The 19,677-nt window shown below is 35.5% G+C and overlaps 1 protein-coding gene across 8 annotated transcripts in view; it reads right to left on the reverse strand.

The window, feature by feature from the left end:
• CLASP2 (cytoplasmic linker associated protein 2) overlaps nucleotides 1-19,677 on the reverse strand; it is a 223,624-nt gene that overhangs the window by 69,145 nt on the left and 134,802 nt on the right. For 3 of the 8 annotated variants that reach the window (XM_025375041.1, XM_025375040.1, XM_025375046.1), the window contains 6 exons: nucleotides 16,276-16,382; nucleotides 14,571-14,594; nucleotides 13,017-13,261; nucleotides 10,702-10,765; nucleotides 6,049-6,051; nucleotides 585-748 (listed from right to left, as the gene is read on the reverse strand). In XM_025375041.1, coding sequence (XP_025230826.1) covers nucleotides 585-748; nucleotides 6,049-6,051; nucleotides 10,702-10,765; nucleotides 13,017-13,261; nucleotides 14,571-14,594; nucleotides 16,276-16,382 — 607 coding nt within the window. Of the gene's footprint in view, nucleotides 1-584; nucleotides 749-6,048; nucleotides 6,052-10,701; nucleotides 10,766-13,016; nucleotides 13,262-14,570; nucleotides 14,595-16,275; nucleotides 16,383-17,327; nucleotides 17,391-19,677 lie in introns of all 8 variants that reach the window. The other 5 variants (XM_025375039.1, XM_025375042.1, XM_025375047.1 and 2 more) reach the window with 3 other exon arrangements.

Raw genomic sequence — 19,677 nt, forward strand, 5'->3', positions numbered from 1 at the left:
CTTACTTTGCCGATACCTTTTTTTTTACTTTTTCTTTTGAGACAGAGTCTTGCTCTGTTGCCCAGGCTGGAGTGCAGTGGCACAATCTCAGCTCACTGCAACCTCCACCTCCCGGGTTCAAGCGATTCTCCTGCCTCAGCCTCCCGAGTAGCTGAGCTTACAGATGCCTGCCACCACACCTGGCTAATTTTTGCATTTTTAGTACAGATACGGTTTCACCATTTTGACCAGGCTGGTCTCGGACTCCTGACCTCAAGTGAGCTGCCTGCCTCAACCTCCCAAACTGCTGGGATTACAGGTGTGAGCCACCATGCCCAGCTGCTGATATATCAATTAAGATAAAACACCACCTTGAACTAGTCAACCAATATTAATACAATTTTTATAAAAGAAATGCAGGGCTTGACCCAAGGAAAAATGTTGCGTTAAATATACGATATGAGTGGGCATAATTAACAATCTTCAAATGGAGTCCATGCAATCTAAATTGTTCAAAGGGACTCAGAAATCTGAACTATTAATATGGGGGTTAGATATTCCTAGTTATTATCAGGTTAACTTGAAATATATGAAAAAAATATTACCTTGTAACATCAAGGGCTTTCTGAACTTTTGCCTGAACAGATCCAAGCAAATCAGCACCCATTTTTTTTAGTAGTTGTGTCAGCAGTACAAACAACCAATCTTGAAGATCATCTTTGTGGACTTGTATGAAATCCACTAGCGTTTCCAAAAACATGCTGAATACCTACAGTTGATAAAGGGGAGAGGTAGGGAGAAAAAAAGAGGAAATATTCACCTCTATGTTCAATTCAAAATGAATATAGAAAGGAACACAGGAATCAGAGGCACAGCGTTTGGCAGCCAAGCGGAAAAACAATCTCTCTTGCTTTTCATTGGACTCTGTGATACAAGAGTACATTTGAACTGTTATCCAACTTCTGCAGAAGTTTGACAATTAGCTATTCCATGCAGCATCACTTGGTAAAGAAAGTTTGGCCATAATGGCTGGCACACCTAATATTATCAATGATGCCACAGCTTAAACTGGTTAAAGTGAAATCTGTTTTCTATAAAATGTAGGGGAAAAAACTATAGTTTCACTAACTCTCAGTTCTTCCGAAGAGTGGTACTGAGTAAATGAGAAGACTACAATGACCTTAAAGTATAAAATTTACCTGGCATAATAGACTAATTAGAGAATCCTCAGACTTCTCAAAATGACAACTGTCACAAATAATTTGGTATGGGATATATTATTTATTAAAACTGCCTCAATGGTAATTTTAAATGATTCAACTGTAACTCCATCTAAAATAAAATAAATCCAAGATCAATGTCTACATCTAAATTTTAGTGATTTTTAAAAAGTCCGAGATGGCATACTATTAGTCTCCATATCCATTCATGGGTTTTTTACTTACTTCCAATATTAATCTATTGGTTTACACATTTTTATAAGGTAGAAAAAAATTATTATAGTGAAGGAAAGATAATGTTTATAAGTGATGCAGCTCATTAAAATACTTGTGAAAAGTGACCTTTATCAAGGCTGTATCTCTTTATAAGATAGTCAATACCATACTGGAAAATTAGTTTCTAGGTAAAGAAGAAAAAACTCTGTCAGCCACAATGTATTACTGGACAAATTATAATAAACATTTTAATCATAGATTAAAAACTATGGGTTAAAAAAATCTTAAAATTATTAACTTTTCAAGTTAATCTCAAAAAGTAAATATGTTAACTTGAGAACTAAGGGTTTTGCTCTCAATGTATATTTTATTTCTTGAATTCCCATTATACAGTTATAGATGAACTCTTGTTTTTTTCTCTTTAGAAATGAAGGATTTTCTTTATCAGAATTGTAATTAAGCTTCACCATTTAAATTGAGTTAAAAATAAAAATATACTTTAGCTATTTGCTTAAGATGCACTATACTGGTAACAGTAGAAACTATAATTAAATTTTTGAGTATTCTCTGGTCCCCAGGCAGTGTGTGCTTCAACAATGTTCCTACTCAGTGTGGATTCCTTTAACTCTTGTCCCACCCCTACCCCAACAATCCCCCAAGAACTAGGATTCTCTTAGATTCCAAACTTGGCCAACTGCTTCATTAAACTGTCTCTGGCCTTCTCCTGAGGGCCACGAATACTGTCAAGGAACTTCACTAGACCTAGTCTATGACAAATGCATGTAACTAATCTGGTACTCATTCTTATTGTTACCTAGCAAATCTGTTCAGTGATGTGCTGGCTTCAGTTTGCACCTGTCTAGACAGTCAACTGTTAAATATTCAGGAATTTTGTGAAGTGGATGGGGTATTCACATCTCAGAAATGGGCAAACACTACAAATCAGAGCTTCCTGGCTCTCCCCCAAAGCTCGTTTACTAGGACACCATTATCCTATTCTTTGTTTCACTTTCACCCTTGTTTCAACACTTGTCTATGCTCCGGAAGATTACAAACTCAAGCTTTCCTATATGAAAATCCATTCTGAAAATCACAGACATTAGAATGCCTAGGTCAACCCTCCTATTTTATGGATGAGGAAACAGGGAACCAGAGAATTACATGACCTGCCCAATGTTTCACAGATGGTTAATAGCTAGGCCAGGACTTAAAGCTAGGTCACTTGGTTTTCAGTTGTGCTCATCCACTCTATTACCAGATGACCTAACTTATCTTCTTTATTGTCATTCAACATGAAATTCTCCATTGACTCTTCCCTCAATTTGATTTCCTCTATACCTATCCTTCTAATCATCATTTCTTCAAGAAAGAAGTGATTTTCTTCATTTTAAGGCTAATGTTTCTACTTTATATTCTTGCTCTCTAAAACATGGTCTCCTCTACCTTTACTCTTTTATTTCTCTACCTAAATCCTTTGCTTACAGATGCAGAAGTCATCCCAATAAATTATCTCTCTGTTTCCATCCTATTGCTCCCACCAATTACTTTCTAATCGTGATGTATAACAGCGTCTTCATTAAGTTTAGTATGTTTGGCCGTTCTGTAACTTGACACGGCTTTCCTCTTACTTCCCTTCTTTCTGTTTGCCAGGAATTCTCCTTTTGCATGTCTTCATCCTGATTCTCTTTTAATCATAAGTGTGACCTACTTGACATAGTCTCTCTGATCTATCCCATGAGGCCTCAGAACCTCTAGAACAGCTTTCTCCTGACCACCTCCAAATCTGTTTACCACACCATCACTAAAGGCACCAAACCTTTCCGACCTCCGATCTGGATTTCTGTAGTAGCCTGACTTTAGTTTTATATTTTCTGTATACCAGGGATCAGTAAACCATTTTTGTAACAGGCCAGATAGTAAATATCCTAGGGCTTTGCAAGCCATATGGTCTCTATCGCAACTACTCAACTTTGCCATTTAGCACAGCCACTGACACCACATAAACAAATAAGCATGGCTGTGTGCCAATATAACTTTATTCACAAAAACAGTAAGCAGGAAAGATATGGCTTGCAGGCTGTAGTTTGTCAACTCATGTTTGTCATCATCAGATTGTGGTATCATTCTTTGGATGGAAACAAAATCCTTTAATGTCCCTTCACTGTCTATAAGATAATGTCTAAAATACTTAGACAAGTTTCTAACTCCAAATTGATCTTGGGCTATCTGGAAACATAAACTCTTTATGCTTGAACCCATCTCATATATCCAACCCTTTTTCTTCAATGCAAGGGAAGACCTTCCCTTTATTCGAGCCAAGATTAACTTCTTATTTTCCATAAACTTTCTAGCATCTCCCACTTCTTTTTCTGGACTCAGGCTAGCTACTTCCAATAAGCCTTTATTCTCACACTGACATATCCGAAGCTCATGTTCTGTTAAGATCCATTTTCTTCAAGAAGACGTCTCTGAGTTTCCTAAGTAGAAATATTTTTTGGTTATATAAAACGTGAGTAGCTAAATAAAAATGTGGACATGTTAGTTGCTGTACTCTACATAAGAAATTGTACTATTTTTAAAATTTTGTTACTGCTTTTGAGACAGTCTTACTCTATCACCCAGTCTGCAGTGTACTGGCACGATCATGGCATACTGCAGCCTAAAACCTCTGGGCTCGAGCGATCTTCCCACCTCAGCCTCCTCAGTAGGTGGGGCTACAGGCATGCACCATCATGTCCAGTTAATTTTTTTAGTTTTGTACAGATGGGGTCTACCTTTGTTGCCCAGGTTGGTCTCAAACTCCCAGCCTTAAGCAATCCTCTCACCTCAGTCTCCCAAAGAGCTAGGATTACAGATGTGAGCCATGTGCCCAGCCTGTACTATTATTTTTCAAAAATGCTTATATCCTATCAATGGTACTTAGTAAATGATCATATGCACACACATATACAGGTGACCCTTGAACCACATGCTTTTAAACTGTGTGGGTCCACTTATACGTGGATTTTCTTCCACCTCTGCCACCCCTGAGATAGCAACACCAACCCCTCCTCTTCCTCCTTAGCCTACTCAAGGTGAAGATGACAATAATGAAGATCTTTATGGTGATCCATTCCACCTAATAATTAGTAAGTAAATATATTTTCTCTTCCTTGTAATTTTAATAACATTTTATTTTCTTTCTGAGATGGAGTCTCACTCTATTACCCAGGGTGGAGTGCACTGGTGCGATCTCCGCTTCCCAGGTTCAAGTGATTCTCCTGCCTCCGCCTTCTGTATAGGTGGGATTACAAGCCAGCGCCACCACGCCTGGCTAATTTTTTTGTATTTTTAGTAGAGATAGGGTTTCAGCATGTTGGCCAGGCTGGTCTCAAACTCCTGAGCCCAGGTGACTGCCCACCTCAGCCTCCCAAAGTGCTGGGATTACAGGCATGAGCCTGGCTAACAACATTTTATTTTCTCTAGTTTACTTTATAAGAACACAGTATATAGGCCAGGCGTGGTGGCTCACGCCTGTAACCCAGAACTTTGGGAGGCCGAGTCATGTGGCTCACTTGAGGTCGGGAGTTCGAGACCAGCCTGGCCAACATTGAGAAACCCCATCTCTACTACAATACAAAATTAGCTGGGCGTGGTGGGCGCATGCCTGTAATCCCCCCTATGCAGGAGAATTGCTTGAACCTAGGAGGCAGAGGTTGTGGTGAGCTGAGATTGAGCCATTGCATTTCAGCCTAGGCGAAAGAGCAAGACTCCGTCTCAAAAAAAAAGAAAAAAAAATGCACTGTATGATACATATAATAAATAAAATATATGTTAATTGACTATGTTATTGGTAAGGTTTCTGGTCAACACTAGGCTATCAGTAGTTATGTTTTGGGGAGTTAAAAATTATATATAGATTTTCGATTCCACAGAGGTCTGTGTCCCTCTCTAAGTCAATTGTACTTACATATAGATACATATACACCGATCTATCTTCATTCATTATCCATATCTAAAATTTGTTGAAAATTATATACAAAATTTCTTACTTGATTGCCCTAACAAAAAGGGTTCTTGTCAGATGTTAATATGCTCCCATTTCCTTATCTATGATTAAAGAACAAAGTGGAAAATGGCTATGCTAATATAATACTAGTGATTCACATTTTCTTTCCGAAGACAAAGCTTTTATGGAATGACATTAATAAAATGTCAACTGTGGGAAGGTAGGGGTTAAATTTTTTAAAAAAAAATTGTGAAACTTCAGAATCATTTTTAAATAATTCAATGGAAGCAATCTTCAACAGAATCAATTTATTATCCCACATATCTCATAAATATAATTTGTTGGAAAAGAATTAAAATACTCAAGCTATTACAATTGAGGCAGACTTTTCTTTAACTCCCTTATACCTTAGGTGTGCCAGTCATCAAATATAGAACAGAAGAACATAATCAAATTAGATTAATTAGTAGATTAAAAAGCATATCTCCAAACAGAATGATAGTTTGCATAACTGCAAATAGCATTTCGTGGATTGCAAAGGTTCCAACACTGCATGAACTCTTCGGGAGAGAAAACAGAGAAAAAGGGTTAATTTCACAGTCATGCAGTAAAGTTAGGTTTCCAACAAATATTGAACCAACTTACTCTCTATTGAGAGTTCCAACACAGGGGACAGCATGCAAAAAGAAAAAAAGAAAAAAAAGAAAAACACACAAATTAGTCGCCATCAATGCAAAGTTCCTGTATGGAAGAAAAACACTTAGAAAATAAAAGTGACAAATGTTTTCAAAGTTTTATGATAAACTCAAAATAGTTTTTAAAACAAGACTTAAATGAATAGTATGGGAGAAGAACATATGATTTTGTTTCTCTTGCACCTCCTTGCCAGGAAAATTAAGAAAACTAAAGACAAAAACTCTTCTTTTCCAGACCCTACCAATCCTTGAGGTTAAACATCTGAAAAGAATCCAAGAATAATAGATACATAGTCCTACTTCTGAACAGGGCCAACATTTGGTTCCAAAGCATAGTCTATAGAATTTTTTCCGGCCGGGCGCGGTGGCTCAAGCCTGTAATCCCAGCACTTTGGGAGGCCGAGACGGGCGGATCACGAGGTCAGGAGATCGAGACCATCCTGGCTAACACGGTGAAACCCCGTCTCTACTAAAAAAAAAAAAAATACAAAAAACTAGCCGGGCGCGGTGGCGGGCGCCTGTAGTCCCAGCTACTCAGGAGGCTGAGGCAGGAGAATGGCGTGAACCCGGGAGGCGGAGCTTGCAGTGAGCTGAGATCCGGCCACTGCACTCCAGCCTGGGCGGCAGAGCGAGACTCCGTCTCAAAAAAAAAAAAAAAAAAAAGAATTTTTTCCTTTCTTTTCTCTTTTTTTCCTCCTCTCAGAAGCAATACTTTCACAAGTTAAAATATTTCTGTGAAGGCTTGAAACAATAACTATTGATTGGAAGTAATAAAAGTAACTATACTACTTTTTATTTTCCCTAGGTAAGATGTGTGTTATGGTCTCCTGATCCCAAGACTGCAGGCAGCTGAGCTTCCTAGAATGCTTGTCAGGAGATTCAACTGTGCCTCATTTTAGTAGCCACAGATTGAATTCCTACCCTTGCTGTCCAAGACTTAAGAGTATGATTCAAGAGGTAGTGTTACAAATACCATAAAATGTCAATTCAAAGCAAGCACCACAGTGAAGGCAGTTATTTCCAGATTCAAGTGCCAAAAATATATGGGATAGCGTTTGGCAACTGATACTGCTTGCATCTGACGGGCAAAAAATGGATCCAGAGCAGTCAAAATAAAAATCTGCCTCAAACTCCTTAATTTAAAAAATTTATTTGATCTCTAAAAAACTTATATATGGTACTTGGTATGTTCTAAGGGTTTACATATATTGACTCATTTAATCATCATCACAATCTTATGAGGTGGATATTACTATTAACTGTTTTACAGATTAATAATTAATAATTAAAGTACATACTGCTAATAAATTGGAGTTAGAATTTGAACCCAAGCAATCTAGCTTCACTATCCATACTTGTGATTTTAAATTCTCCCTCACACTGCTTAAGTAATGCTTCCAAAGGTACGTCTTATCTACTCAGTGACTGCTCACTGCCCTCAAGATAATGTCCAAAGCCTACCATTTTGCAGTACAACATCTGTTGTACTACTTCACTTATAAAAAATACTAAAAGGCTTTAAAATAACACATTTGCTGATTTATGGTCTAAATTATTGTCTTACAGATATTGTGGTTAATTACTTGTTTCTATACGGGCATATGAAGTAAAAAGTTCATTTATCAAATTACAGACATCAAATAATTTCAGCTTTCCAAGGGTATAGGTTCCTGAACATATGTTTCTATTTTAGTGTCAATGACAAAGAGTTGATCATATACGACAGGGGTCAGCAAAGTATGGCCTGCAAGCTATTTCTAATTCTTAAAAAGTTTTTACAGTCATTTAAAAAATGATTTTAAAAGCAATCAAAAGGGTATTTAGTGACACATGAAAACTATATAAACACATGGCCAGGCATCATGGCTCACGCCTGTCATCACAGCACTTTGGGGGGACAAGATGGGCTTGTCACCTCAGATCACTTGAGGCCACGAGTTCAAGACCAGCTTGGCCAACATGGCGAGAACCCGTCTCTACTAAAAATACAAAGAATTAGCAGAGTGTGGTGGCACATGACTGTAAGCCCAGCTACTTGGAAGGCTGAGGCATGAGAATCGCTTGAACCCAGGAGGCGGAAGCAGTGAGCCAAGATCATGCCACTGTACTCCAGCCTGGGTGACAGAAAGAGATCTTGTATCAAAAAAAAAAAAAAAAAATTACACACACACACATATACCCTCACATTCTAATGTTCATAAATAAGGTTTTATTGCAACCCAACACACACATTTGTTTATTGCCTGTTAAGGGTGCCTTCGTGCTATAATGGCATAATTGAGTAGCTGGGACAGAGACCATTATGGTCTGCAAAGCTACATTATTTACAGAAAATAGTGGCTGAGTCCGATATAGAAAAAGATTGCATTCAGAAAAAAGATACCAAAAAAAGTTGCTTGATTCTGAAGATGGAACTGTTGGTCTAAAAATACATTAAAAAGGGAGGGGTGCAGCTATTTTTAAAATATCAGAATACAATGCAAAAACTCAAAATTTTTTTTTTTTTTTTTGTTTTGAGACGGAGTCTTGCTCTGCCGCCCAGGCTGGAGTACAGTGGCCGGATCTCAGCTCACTGCAAGCTCCGCCTCCCGGGTTCACGCCATTCTCCTGCCTCAGCCTCCCAAGTAGCTGGGACTACAGGCGCCTGCCACCTCGCCCGGCTAGTTTTTTGTATTTTTAGTAGAGACGGGGTTTCACCGTGTTAGCCAGGATGGTCTTGATCTCCTGACCTCGTGATCCGCCCATCGCGGCCTCTCAAAGTGCTGGGATTACAGGCTTGAGCCAACGCGCCCGGCCTAAAAACTCAAACATTTTTAACTCAGCACAGGATGGTGACATGTCTAGTCTATCCTTAATGAATTACATTATTGACAGAGTCTCTGATGGACAAACAACGGCCATACAAAAATATGAAAATCTTCCCATTACATTTGTCTTCACAGAATTGACTAAAAAACAAAAACCAAAATCAAACAAACAAACCAGACGGGTAGATAAGAATTTTATGTTGCTTTAAAGCCCTAAGAAGATAAATTTGATGCAATCCTAGGGAAAATAGTAGTTGGTTCTCCACATGTATTAAGAGAGGCCAAACATTTGTGCTCAGTTAAGTTTCTATACCAGTGTTAAACTCAGCTTTCCTATTTGATCTTTTAAAAAATGTTTGTCTTTATCACTATATATCATGGCATCCAACCAAACTGCATTATTGCCTTAAAAGAAAGTCAAAAACTGTGACTTCAAGAAATAATCTAGCTTTGGTCTTATATCTTCCAGTAGCAGGAATTACTGAAGATGCTTAATAACTATGTATTTCAAAGTTGAATAGACTATTAATTTAAAAGTTTAATAAAACAAGTTAACCCAAATAACGGTCTTGTCCTTCGGCTTATATTGCCAACTAAAAATATCAACAGTTAATTTGTTCAGGATTTATAGAAATTTTTACATTAAAGACTTACAGCTGTAATCAGTGATAGTAATATCAATATAGAATGGTACAGTTACCTGCATGTTCAATTATAAGTTACAAACTTTACCAAATGTATTTTCTTCTTTGTCTTTTAATAGGATATTTTATCCTTAAATAAAAAAAAACTTCTGATAGAATAATCTTTGAAAATATTGTTTTAAAGTATAAGCAATTTATTTAGGTAAGTATATCCCCCACTGGATTTAAATCATTAGCTGGATTTTAGTTTATGTATAAAGTGGATTTCATTATCTTTAAGTAGTGTTGTAAGTAATGAAAATACCAAAAATAGAAAAAAAAAATGAGGAAATGAGATGTGCAACAATAAAGTGAAGACAATAAAAAGAAACAGTAAAGTGAAATTCATTAATATTTTTCTTATCATTTCCTTGCCATATTTCCCTCTCACTTAGGTTAGAAAGTCTCCTGTAGACATTTGGTATCCTAAGGGAAGATTTCACCATTGTCAAACATACTGCTGGAAACGGAATGTGTGACCACAGTTTTATAACAGCACTATGCATCCAGGTAAACCAAAATTTCACAGTACACATGCAGATTACATATAAGTACTTAAATAAATATGTTTTAATCAACATTAAAAATGAACAAAGTTCTGAAAATTTTTACAGACTATTTCAATGTAAGAAATGTCTCTTATATTACCACCAAACTATGGCTGGAACCACATTTTGTGCCTTTGTGTTAATTAATGACAATTCTTTTCTACAAAATTATTATTTCAAAATTGAAATATATTTACATCAATGCTGTAATTAATCACAGACAAAAACAAAATGTTAAAAACTTTTTCAACTTACCCCAATTATGTCTTTTACAAACACTAAAACAGTCTTAGTAACACAAAATACACCAACTTGACTAAATTACATGAGTTGTAACTGTATCCCCTTTAATTTTCAGTCTTAGACCATCTATCATTGGAGAAGCTCAAAAAGTTACCAGAGATTAATTTCTAAATTATGTATGATACCAAACAATTTTAATTATGTTTGAAAATATTACTGCCATTTTGGGACAATAAAATAAGAATGGCCTACAGTGTTTCTACTTTGACAATATACAAATGATACCCTATAGAAATAAATAATCTTAAATACTAAAACATACCTTGCCATGAGGGTCAGCAAACATCCTTGTGAAAATTTCACATAATCTTTTCAGTTCAACTCGACTGCCAAAATAATACAGCGGTTAATTAATATCTTGCTGTAGCAAGAAGTCATATAAAAGTAACTTTACACATAATTTTCTTAAAAAAAAAAAAAGGTTAGGTTGGGCATGGTGGCTCACACCTATAATCCTAGCATTTTGGGAGGCCGAGGTGAGAGGATCGCTTGAGCCCAGGAGTTCAAGAACAGCCTGGGCAAAATGGCAAGACCCTGTCTCTATAAATTAAAAAAAAAACAAAAAAACACAAACAGTTGGGAATGGTCGGGCACAGTGGTTCAAGTCTGTAATCCCAGCACTTTGGAAGGCTGAGGTGGGCAGATCACTGGAGGTCAGGAGTTTGAGACTAGCCTGGCCAACGTGGTGAAACCCTGTCTCTACTAAAAATACAAAAAAGTAGCTGCGCTGGGCATGCTGGCACACGCCTATAATCCCAGCTACTCGGGAGGCTGAGGCAGAAGAACTGCTTGAACCTGTGAGGCAGAGGTTGCACTGAGCTGAGATTGCACCACTGTACGCCAGCCTGGGTGACAGGGTTAGTCTCTGTCTCAAGAAAAAAAAAAATAAGCTGGGTGTGGTGGTGCATGCCCGTAGTCCCAGCTACTTGGGAGGCTGAAGCGAGAGGACTGTTTGAGCACATGAATTCAAGGCAGCAGTGAACAATGATTGTGCCACTGCACTCCATCCTGGGTGACAAAGCGAGATCTCATCTCTTAAAAATCAGAAACGACGACGAAATCATTAAAAAACATCAGCCCTAAAAATTGAGAAATTTGTGGGATTTCCTAGTCAGGGCTAAATACAAAGTTACTAAATACAACAATTACTCTGTTGTAGCCCACACTATCTTAAAGGTTAAAAGTTAAGAAGAGAAATACAATTATCCTTCATTAATGGGATGAAGGATATTTTACATGTGGCATTCCCAATACATGAACTTTATCATTTTAAGTGTTAAGATGTTTTCTTAAATATTGCTACTGATGGGATAAAATCATTCTAAACTATGCTTACTCCCTTGCCATTTAAAATGATCAACACATGAATTCTATCCTTTTAGGTGTTAAGACATTTTCTTAAATGTTGCTGCTTACGGGCTAAAATCATTCTAAACTATGCCTACTCCCTTGTCATTTAAAATGGCATGCTGAATCTAATATTAACTTAATCTTGATGGGCTGGGAATATTATGATGGTGGATTGCAGTGATTCATGATGTGTGATATGCACACATGAAAATATATTTAGGTAATACAGAAACATTTATTTTAAATTATATAGTTCTAATATGTCCTAAAACAAATACACAGGAAGTAAGTACATCAAACTCTTATTTCACAGGTATCAAGTCAGGAAGTAACCCTGTACATTCCACCATGCTTAACCCTATGAAATATCTGAAGCTAGGTTCTCAAAGGGGTCAACTATAGGTTTAAAACATCACACAGACAAGGACAATAAAGCAAGCAGGGGGAAAAAAACATAATGCCATTAGCAAAGGAAACAAAACCCCAAACCCAAAATATTAACAAATATCTGTTCTTAAAGAAATTCCTTCCAATTCAACTTTGTATTACACTAAAATTCACATATTACACACACACTAAGAATATATCTTCATTTCCAAATAAGCATAAACATTCTTCCTCTCATTGAAAAACTTACCAGGAATAAATTTTAATAACCAGTTTTATTATTTAATATTAAAAGTAATAACATTTTAAATTTAATTTCTATGTGTGAATAAAAAGTTTCCTTTTAAAATGTTTTGTTAAATAGAACAATTGCTGGGCACGGTGGCTCACGCTTGTAATCCAGCTCTTTGGGAGGCCGAGGAGGGCGGATCACGAGGTCAGGAGATCGAGACCATCCTGGCTAACACGGTGAAACTCCGTCTCCACTAAAAAAATACAAAAAATTAGCCAGGCATGGTGGCGGGCACCTGTAGTCCCAGCTACTCAGGAGGCTGGAGGCAGGAGAATGACATGAACCCAGGAGATGGAGCCTGCAGTGAGCCGAGATTGTGCCACTGCACTCCAGTCTGGCTCCATCTCAAAAAAACAAAACAAAACAAAACAAAACAAAACAACCATTTTTTTTTTTTTTTAAGTAAATGAAGGTATAGATGGTCCTCAAAGACTGAAGCTTTGGAAAAACACTTTGATGCAACCATATGAATTCAGGACAAGTCTCTTTCTTTACCAATATCTCTAAAGTATTATAGAAACAAAGTCAAATAAGACAAAACATCTCACCTTAGTGTTCTCTGATTTTTCAATAAGTTCTGCAGACCTAGGAGGCCTTCCTTCCTTTCTGACCAATTGGAACTAGCACATCTATTGAGGACTTCTGCCACATCTTCCGTCTGCCTCATATATGTAGGAATACTACCATTTCGAGAACTATAGGAGCGTTCTGAACAAGCACTAGATGCATCGCTGTTGGCGTCATCATCTGAATGCATTCCATATGATTCATATCTTCTTCGAGCTGGTTTTTTCTGTTATACATCAAGAATCTCATTAGCAGTGGCCAAAAGAATACATTGGCATTTCATAATTTCTACTGTCCACAAAAGGATTGATTTTTGTTTTAAAATCAATGCAAAGCATGCTCCTAATCATTGTAATAACAGAATGTCGGTATTCAGTTTTTCTTCAGAAAACAAGTTTTAGAAGTTAGTAGAAGGTAAAACATTCTTTAACTATGGAAAGTGGTAGAAGCAGAATAAGACTATATGGAAGTTCAGATATGTAAAGTGGGAAGTGCTAAAAAATTGGGTTTTTCCTTTCCCCTTTTCATGAAAAACCAAGAACTACTAGAATGTAAAAGAACAGAACTTGTATTAGAAATTTGAGTTGGTAAGAAGAAAATATTACCTTTTTAAAGAAAGAGTATAATGGATCAGAAAAATATTTTCCATGTATAAAGTTCCATTTTTTTTCTGTCTTTCTATCTTTTCTTTATTCTCCTTTAACCTCCATTACCACTTCTCTTGCCACTATTCCTTCCCTTGTACCCAACCCTCATGTCTCCTAGAGAAATAAAATACAAAGAATGATGAAAAACTATTTAGTCTACTATTATTTTAAGGAGGCGAACTCCTTGAGAGCCCTCTATGCTTTTCTCAATGTATCTATATTGTTTACTTCAATAAATATAAGAAAGCATATTCAGACTCCTTTGATTTCTTTATATCTAAATCTTATTTAATATATGTAACTGCCAGTTATACTTTGCATATTTCAAGTGAAATGAGAAAGAATAAATAGTTTATTTAAGATTTCCTTAAAAGAGTTGAAAACAAATCTTTATGTTATCTGATATTTGAATTTTGGTTGATGAGTGGTGAAGATATCTATGAAACAGATTAAACACAATAATTTAAAATAGTTCCAGGTGGCAGTAGTTATCCAAAGTCTAAAATCTAAAAAAACACGATTTAATTCAAAATAGTTTTAAGAGATGTTTCCATCACTAAAAACCTTATATTGATTTAGAGACACTAGCTTAATTTTGAATGGTAATGTTTCTTGTGTTAAGCTCTAGGATCACTTTTGTTATAGATGTCAGTGTGAATGACCTCATTTCATTTGTATGACGTAGTCAAGCTGAAAGAATGAGCACCTCCAGAGGACATTATTCAAACAGTATCTCTCTTTTGATAACCATATTTACAGAAAAATAGATGTATGTCTAAGGATTTTACTTCTACTTTAATTTTTAATAGAAGACCATCATTTGTTAAATTGATGAAAGAAAAAAAAGTTATCGTATCATAAGATGTCAGAAAATAGCAATGTCTATACCTTAGTCCGTATGTCTCCTAAGAGCTGAGAGCAGTAAATTTTTAAAGAGAAAAATTGAAAATAATGAAGAACATTTTGCTAATCAGCACAGTGAAGTAGGCATTAACAATGCCTATGATCAGAAACATTACGTTTTTTTCACACATAGGTACAAAGAACTGCTTATTAGCAGGCTATATCTTTAATCTTGTCAATATTCTTTAGTTCAAAGAGAAATAGTGATGCTACAAAAATATTCCCATAACCAGTTTTCTCAAAGAAACCTAAATGTTCTTCCTATTTGGATCCTTTTGTCATTTCCAAAGTTAAATGTATTTCTGATCTTCTCCAGCACAAATTAGGCTTACTAGCTGGAAAGTTTTTTCCTTAAAATTGGTAGTTGTAAGTGGAACTTCTGTGCTCTGCAAGTAATGGAAGTACTCAGAATCAGATTACTGGGAGTCAAACTTTAGCCTTGGTAGTTAAACATTCCTCATATAATTCAAACACACCATCTCAGTGTTCTAAGTAATAGTTCAAGAATAAGGCAATCAATTCATAACATTTATGTAAGTAGAATTTAACTGGTAAATTTCCAATTGAAAAAATCCAGAAAACATGATTTGAGATACAGGGATGAGGAATAGCAAATCAAAAACATCTGATTAATTTAATATCATCAGAACAAGATGTGATCAATATATCCCATGCTGAGGAGAACAAAGTCCCTACTTAATTATATTAATTTATAAAAAATAATCAAGTGGCTGAAGTAACGGGAAATATTCACCACAGTGAAATGGTTAGCACAGAACTACACATGTGATATTCAATAAATTATAGCTATTACCAATGAATATTTTTAAAAACTTGCCTTTTCAAATCTATGTGGCAAACATTGTATTATATCAACACTAGTTAAGATGGGATCTACAATTTCAGGAAACTTTTTTTTTTAAATTTCAAAACAAAGATGAGATCTCTTATAAGTTCTGGGTAAGAAACTGAGTAAATGTTTCTCAAACATAGGATTAGTATTATAATTTGAAAGAGGAAGTGATACTGAATTAACTTGGGAAATTAGCCAAAGCCAATTATATACATTTTAAAAAATGCTACTTCTTACATAATTTTAAGTGAGAAAAACAACAATGATATATGTATAGCAATCTTCTGACAAGCTATCATGGATCTGTAAAGCATGTTTTTAAATCTCACTGTTTAATGTGTCAGACATAAAGAATCATGAATTATATCTAACTATAAGATATAATTGTATCTTAATTATAATTTGCCTTGAGGTTGTACTTTTAGTTCAAAAAACACAGATAAAAGACTAAACAAAATCCAACACCAAAGTAAAATAATCCCTAAATACCAAAGTTTAAGCTAGACTTGAAATTACAGGCTTTTAAGTGTACATATTTATATAATTTATCTCCCTTACCTTAAGTATACTACAGTGTATAAAACATATTACCATATTAAAGACATCTATATTTATATTTCTGATAGCCCATCAGTAATTTCGGCCGTGGTAGTATACAATTCTGATTAATAAAGATCAATAATTATATTGTTCTGCTTTTTACACTGTCCACATTTTATCTTTAGATTTAATCACTGATTTTTCCCCATCCCCTTTCCCACATGGATAGACCGGCTTACTCATTCAATAGTTTCATAATTGGAACATTTATAATGATAAGAAAATGGAGAAGAGTACCAAGGCATCTGCTACCGCCTCCTCCACATCAGAACCTGTGTTCAGGACTCGCATGGCACTAACAGAAGATGACAGTCGACTTGATTGGCTGATCCCGTAACCCGGACCTAAATCATCAAAAGAAGGAAAACAGAATTAAAGGAGTCATAAATGTAACAGGGTCAGGTTGGGAGACTTTAAGACCCTTACAGGGGAAGGAAAAAAAACCAATGGGGCAAAGCATTTTAAAAGCAATATTGTATTTTCTGGGCACATTTAGTTTTTGGCAAAATAAAAGGGTAAAGGCAATTAAAATTACTGACAATGTGTGAAAAATAAAGAACAGTCACTATTTCGCTATTTATTTATAACCACAAGGTAGAAGAAAGCACGGCTGGCAGACTAAGGGCTTGCAAGTCTATAGCCCTGTAATCCAGCTCTATCAGTTCAGGCAAATATCATCCATATGGTTGAATCACAGAGTAACCCAGAACAAAGATCAATCCTCAACCAATAGTGGTTAGGGAGATCCATGAAGACACACGAGAAATTTACAAGGAAAATAAGCTCTAATTATTATCTCCTCTCCTTCAAGATAAGTTGGTTTTATTCTACAACTAAGAGATATCTATTTGATAGCTGTTAAGTGTCTACTATGTGCCCGACATTCTGAGGTATACAGAGACAAACCAGAGATGAATTCTCCCCCTCAACTGCTTTCTATACTATCATTTACAATTAAAACACTTCATCCACCATTTTGGTTTTTTTTTTTTAAAAAAAAAACCACAACATACAAAGATGAGAACATAAAAACAATTCTATATTTAAAAATGACACAACAGGTTATACAAAAAATGTCCATATACCAGTAAGAAAAATGCTCAATATAGTTGCTAAAGGGGAAAATGTTACTTGGGAGAAAAGAAAAAAAAAAGTTTATTCTCCAACAAATTAAATTTAAATAATAAAAACAAATCAATTTTAAAACATGAATATTATTTAGTGGAAACTGAAAAGGATGAAAACTGAGATGAATGCCAGATGATAGTGAAAATGTACTCATCCTTCACCTGAGGCCCCATACACATCGGGGGCGTAGAGGGCACCAGTTGATCTGGAATGGTGTCTGGAGGCTGGAATAACAGGACCATACAAACCTCATCTATTACCACAGAAACAAGGAATAGTGGCAGCACTACTGTCAGGCAAGGAGAGTTAGTTAACACTGGTGTTATTCTTTATAGTCAATGATCAGAGTATTGCCAAATCGGGCAATGGAACATTAGCATTGCACCATCATTCCTGACACAAAAACACATCTTACACCTAAGTGGACAGACAGGCCTACAGGAGACAAAAGAAGTATTCAAATGGAAGGAAATGTTGAAGGTACAAGCATGAAACAAAAATACAAACATTATAGTTTAAAAAAAAAACCACCATGGTAACTAGTAACTAATAAAATCTTATCTCCTTTAATTCTGACATCCAATGAGGCAGTAAATTAGTATTCAATTTTACAGATGGTGCTATGGTCTAACTGACTGACCTTCTCCAACACCCAATTCATTCATATGTAGAAATCTTAATCCTCAAGGTGATGGTATTAGGAGACAGGTGGGGCCTTTGGGAGCCAATTTGCCCTCATGATTGGGATTAGTGCCCTTATAAAAGAGACCCCAGAAAGCTAGCTAGCTCCTTCTAACATTTGGGAACACAATGAGAAGGCATCATCTGTGAACAAAGGAATGAGTCCTCACCAGACACCAAATTTGCTGGTTCTTTAATCTTAGATTTCCTAGTCTCCCAAACCATGCCAAATAAATTTCTGTCATTTAAAAGCACATAATCTATGCTATTTTGTTACAGTAGCCTGAACAAACTAAGAAAGATGAGAAAGCTAAAGCCTAGAGAGAGATTAATTAATTTGATTATAGCCACACTACTAGTGATACACTTCAGTATCTGTACTTTCAATTTCTCTGCCCTTAAACAGTAGATGTACCATCTTTAATTTACATTGTTCAAAAGTTAAAACACCTCATTTTGTTAACATTAACATTTTCCATAATGGTTCACATAACACCAATTCTGCATTCAGTAGATTATTTAAATATCAAGGGACATTTGAATATAAAAACATACTAATAATTTAACCAAAATGTAGAAATTTGTGACATATCTCCCTAATACTGCTCTAAAATCTAAATTTAGCATATTTTGCATAACACCATAAAGTCAACTTTTCTTACATATAGAAATGAATAGCCAAAAAATGCATTTTGATATTTAATAAAATATATTACTTTAATTTAGAAAGTTATTCTTCTCCAGATATATTACAGCAGTTAAAATGTCACTCTTTTGTTTGCTACAGGACAGCCTTAACAAACAGGAAGACTGAAAGAAAGGAGGATTAAACTAAGAGAATGCTGCACAAAATGTTTAGTTAGCCCTGAAAGGTGACTGGTATCATTAGAAAAATAAACTAAAATACATTGTTAGTTTTAATTTTACCTAACAGAAATAATTTCTAAAATGATGAGGAAGAGCTGAACAAGTTTAGAAATGTCTAGTGGACAAAAATCCTTGAAACACTTTACAGAATCAATAGTTATCTGTGACTGAAGATAATAGGTGTCTGAAATTAAGTAAGCCTTTAAAATATCTTGGTTCCAGAAATAAATGGAAACTAAAGGTGCAAGTTCCAGAGAAGTTAAACTTTGCTTGGCTCTGATTTATTTCTGATGCTTTAGGGCCCTCACACTAAACTTGTGATTCATCTGCTGAGTAACAATATCCAGTCACGAGCAACAAGGGGATTCCACCAAAGAAACAAATAATAGAAAGGACCAAAGAATGTAGGCAAATGTAGCAGAGAATGGGAATAGCAAAAACAACTTAATGTCTGGGAATGCTACCTTTCATCCCTGCAAAACAAACAGGGCTAATCTGCTGCCCTGCTATGCAGTACCTATATGTAAATAAAATGGCTATAAAAAAGCCAATTCTTCTAAAACTATGACTAAAAGGTTTAGTCATCTTCAGTGCAAATAGGAACTTTCATGAGAATCAGGAAAATGGTTTCCTTTAATATCAAAATTTAAGTAATTTTTAAATTGTCAAATGGAAGCTTTGAGATGAATCTAGAATATTAACGACTAGACAAAATATTTCTTTAAGAACTGGCATATTAAACCATGCTTACTTTTACAGTAATTAGTAGTGGATTATAAAGATCCTCTAATCTCTAACTATTGTACAGATTTACAAAGTCCAGAAACACATTTTGGTTTCTTCTTGGTATGTTTTCTAGTAACCTGCAATATCAACATTATATAAATGCAGGTGCCCGTACCATTAAGAAATCTGAGATCCTTGCCACTGCAGTGTAATTTAACTGTTTCTAGGGTAAGTGAT

Source organism: Theropithecus gelada, chromosome 2, assembly GCF_003255815.1.
Source record: "Theropithecus gelada isolate Dixy chromosome 2, Tgel_1.0, whole genome shotgun sequence".
Taxonomy (NCBI): domain Eukaryota; kingdom Metazoa; phylum Chordata; class Mammalia; order Primates; family Cercopithecidae; genus Theropithecus; species Theropithecus gelada.